General features: G+C 46.6%; 1 protein-coding gene across 1 annotated transcript; it reads right to left on the bottom strand.

The window, feature by feature from the left end:
* Nucleotides 1-309: 309 nt before the first annotated feature.
* Nucleotides 310-930, bottom strand: LOC103605486 (nuclear transcription factor Y subunit beta-like). Its single transcript, XM_008590093.1, has one exon. It carries the CDS (start codon nt 925-927, stop codon nt 310-312), a length of 618 nt encoding a protein of 205 aa, XP_008588315.1. The 5' UTR covers nt 928-930.
* Between the last annotated feature and the right edge of the window lie 3,623 nt (nt 931-4,553).

Consider the following 4,553-nt stretch of genomic DNA (forward strand, 5'->3'; position numbering starts at 1 on the left):
TTCTTTTTTTTTTTTCTTTTCTTTTTTTTTTTTTTTTCCTTTTTGTCTTTTTTCGTGACCGGCAACGGGATCACAACCCTCAGTGTCGCGCCCGCACCACGCTCAACCAGTGAACGGACCGGTCTCTATATGGGATCCGAACCCTCGGCGGGAGCGCCGCCACACTCCCAAGTGCCGCACTCTACCAAGTGCGCCACCGGGCTGGCCCAAAAGAGACATCTTTTCACCAGTCATTTCTTTCCAATGTCTCTGTTCCGTAATCATACAGACTCTTGCTTCTGTACATTCCCCATTTCATCATTCTTCAGATCATGAAAACTGAATTTGTTGAACACCAGAAATCTGTTGATATGATGTTGTGTAAACCATAACGTTTTGTTGTTGACCATCTGCAGTTATTAAGCCAGCTGGTAACTGGTTAGTAAATGCCTCCTCCGTAAGCTCTTCAGTTAATCCATTTGTAGCTGTGACTGCTCCACCAATTCCTTTCTCTCCTTTCATAGCTTCTCTGAATTTCTGAAGGTATAATTTCAGAGGTTCCACATAACTGTCAAAGCCTAGGGTAGACATAGCAAAGAGAATATCCTCTCCATTGGTTGTCTTCTGTTTCTCTCGATGGCATCTTTCACTTGCTTCAGATGTTATAAAGCTGTTAAACTCACTTACACATTCTTGAACACATTCTTTGGCATCTTTTGCAATCTTTCCCGTTTGAGGTATGGCGTTTTTCATTTTCCTAGCCACATTGGCAATTGGAAGATATATATCTTGTTCTCTGAAACTTTCTTTTGAACCCTTTTTGTCTTCATGATCATTCATGCTGTCTTCAGTATCATCATGAGGCTGTATAACATAATGACTTCCTCCAATGTAGTCTGTGGAAATTCCTAGTTGAGAAGCATCTGTTGTAGAACTGTCACCGTCCATCTCCAGTGCAGCCCTGGTTGGCTCCCGTCTCCTGGAGACATTTTTGGTTGTCACATCTGGGAATGGGTGCTATTGGCATCTAGTAGGTAGAGACCAAAGATGCTGCTAAACATCCTACAATACTCAGGACTGTCCTCTACAAAAAGGAATTATCTAACCCTGAATTTTAATAGTGCCAAAACAGCTGGTAATGGGCCTGAGCCCCCCAAGTGTTACAGATCTCAGGGCCAGCCCTTACAGTTCTTACATGCACACACCCTGCCCAGGGTTCCAGCTGGCCCAGAAGGCCTAGAGAGGATCAGTTCCAGTGTTTGCCACCTCAGGGAATCTTGCTTCCTCTTTCTCCTTTCCCTATAGTCCTGCTTTTCTCTAGCCCTCCTAAGCTTATTTTAAGGCCCAAGCCCTTTCCTGCCACTGAACCATGGTTCACCTGATAGGTCTCCCTAACTTAGAACCATCTCAGGAGGTGGGCAGGGAGGGCGTCCACTTCCTCCCTAGCAACCGACTTGGTGGGATCAGAGGGCTTTTGCTCAACTGCAGGACAAAGGGAGCCCACATTTACACAACTAGGGGAGACTACTCCAGGGCCTTCTGAACAAGACCAGTAATTCATGGGAATTTTCCATCCCCAAGTTGCACCTCTCTTTCTCAAGAAAAAGAAAATGACAACAAAGGTGTTTTTAAAGTCTCTTTTAGGGTAACTTAGGCAGGCATTATTTTTTTGAGTGTACATTGGAGGTAAACAAAAAGTTACACAAAAATTCATTTGTCCACTTGTTCATTTATTGACCAGTACTTATTGAAGGCCCACTAAATGTCAGGCTATGTACTAGATTCTGGGGGATACAGTGGTTAAATAAGACAGTCAATGTCCCTGATCTCAGGGATGCTAGTGGGGGCCGGGAGAGGTGGAATACTGAAAAAAAGAAAAAACGTAGATGGGTACACAAAATAATTTCAGGCTGTAATAAGTGCTATGAAGAAAAAAATACAGGGTGATCTGATAGAAATTGTCTGGGTGAAGGGACTACACAAGATGAGGTGGTCAGAGAAGCCCTCTCTGAGGAGGTGGCTTTTAAGCTAAGATCTAAACACCAACAGAAAGTAGCCAACTATACCATGATCCTAGGAGAGGAAGTTCCAGGCAGAGGGAACAGCCAGCACAAAGGCCCTTAGGTAGAAGAGCTTGTTATATTTGAGGGCAGAAGAAAGAACAATGAGCTGGGGTGGGGTAGACAAAGAGGAGGGGGCAGGAGACCAGATCAGAGAGGTGAGTGGGGTCAAATCTTATAAGTCCACATGAGGCAGGATAAGGACTTTAGAATTTATTCCAAGGGCATTGGGAAACTAATTGGTTTTTATTAGTGATTCATGAACTCGGCAGCATCCAGAAAGAAGTCCAATGACCTGAGCAGAGAGGGTAGGTTTTATAGGCAGAAAAGGCTGAAGAAAGCAGAAACAAGAAACAAAAAGCAGATTAGCTGTTTCTTTCTTTCTTTTTTTTAAGGATGACCGGTGAGGGGATCTTAACCCTTGGCTTGATGTTGTCAGCACCACGCTCACCCAGTGAGCGAACCGGCCTTTTTTTTAAGGATGACCGGTGAGGGGATCTTAACCCTTGGCTTGATGTTGTCAGCACCACGCTCACCCAATGAGCGAACCGGCCATCCCTATATGGGATCCGAGCCCGGGGCCTTGGTGTTATCAGCACCGCACTCTCCCGAGTGAGCCACGGGCTGGCCCAGATTAGCTGTTTCAATGTTACTTTCTTTATGGGGAATCTTGTTGGCTTAATGGGATTTGGTTGTCATCTCTCTCCTGGTTTCTTGCAAGTTCAGGTAAACAGCTTAGGTTTTGGCTTGGTGATGTGGAACCTTATCATTTTGGGTTGGTCTGTTGGGGCCTAGTGCAGGAGCTCAGTTTAAAATCAATGCTTCCCATAAACTTTATTTAACATGGTAAAGGGATCTAGAATGTGCCACAGTGGCATAAGGATTATTTCTAGTTGCAGACCTTTGAGAATCAACAGATGCAGGAGGAGGCTTTTTCTGAACTCCCCTTATTTGCGTAAAAGCAGAGCTTCGCAAAAGAATTCAGTGGGCATAAATCCCCTCCCTGGGAGTTTCACTGCCATGGAAGATTGACTCCTACCAATAGAGACAAGTAATCATCTAAATAAACATTGTCACAAAACTATCATATCTCCCATCTATTTTTCTAAGGGCCCATTTATCTTTTCTAAAAGTAACTTGTTTTCCCAGTAAATGCCCTTCCTCCCCCCCCCTTTCCTTATCAAGATGATACATATGCCCCAAATTCTAACTGCCTCTTTGAGTCACATTTTTCTGTGAACTTGCCCATGTGTACAGAAATAAAAATCTGTCTTTTCTCTTGCTAATCTGTCGTTTGTCAGTTTAATTAGTAGGCTCCCAATCAAAGAATCTAAGAGATTAGAGGAAAAGTTTTTAATTAGTAGGCTCCCAATCAATGAATCTAAGAGATTAGAGGAAAAGTTTTTCCTCCCTGACAGTGGATGCAGAGAGCTCAGTGAAGAGGCTGTGGTTCCAGGGGAGACATGATGGTGGAGCTGTAGAGGAGTGAACGGATTTGTCATACATTCCAGCAGGAGATAACAGAACTTGCTGGTGGGTTCTGTGTGAGGAGCGAGGAAAAGGAAGAATCAAGACTGAGTCCTAGATTTCAGACCTGAGCAATTGGGAAGAGGATGTTACTTTTCAACGAGATGGGAAAGATGAAGAGAAGAGCACGTTTGCGGGGAGATAACCAAGAATTCTGGGTTGCAGGCTGCATGCGGTCTGAGGTGCTGCACCTGTACGGTGGTGGTAACCAGTTCAAACCAGCAATCAAACTCACAAGACACAATAGGCTTTAACGTAGTGCTACGTTTACTATGTTTTATAGAATGCAGGACAGAAAACATGACATGGGCGGTGTCTTCATGTTGTCGGAGGTCTAGCAGCTACTCAAGTACACGTCTTCTTTTGCCACACCGGGTCACTTTGACCCAGAGAAGTTGCAGCTTGGGTTTTCCACTGATCTTTTATTTTTTTATTTTATTTTTTATTTTTTTTTAAAGATGACCAGTAAGGGGATCTTAACCCTTGGTGTTGTTAGCAACATGCTCTCCCAAGTGAGCTAACCGGCCATCCCCATGTAGGGATCTGAACCCGTGGCCGTTGTCAGCCGGCCACGGGTTGTTGTCAGCGCCACACTCTCCCGAGTGAGCCACGGGCCGGCCGCGCCCGGGCATGCGCCCCGAGGACCTCCGTCTCACCGCGAGGACCGTGGCCAGCCGCTCGCACCCCTGCGCGGCGTCCCGACGCGGCCCGGTCAGCAGGGGGCGCAGCCAGCCGACCCGGCAGGGGCGAAACGCCACCGAGGGCCGCGTCCGCGCACGGGCCCTCCGCGCTGGCCGAACGTCAGCGGCCATGAGTCAGCGAGCCACCGAGAAGCGAAGACCTCCCATTTTCCTAGAGATAACAAGTGGGCGTTGGGGGCACGGGGGTGGGGTGAGTGGTGAAAAGATCGACCCGGAAGCGAAACGGAGGAAACTTCCGTTCTTTGTTCTGTGCCCGGTGTGTGGGTCTGTGACAGGGTCCAATCGG

The sequence above is a fragment of the Galeopterus variegatus genome, unplaced genomic scaffold (assembly GCF_000696425.1).
Source record: "Galeopterus variegatus unplaced genomic scaffold, G_variegatus-3.0.2 Scaffold5840, whole genome shotgun sequence".
Lineage (NCBI taxonomy): Eukaryota > Metazoa > Chordata > Mammalia > Dermoptera > Cynocephalidae > Galeopterus > Galeopterus variegatus.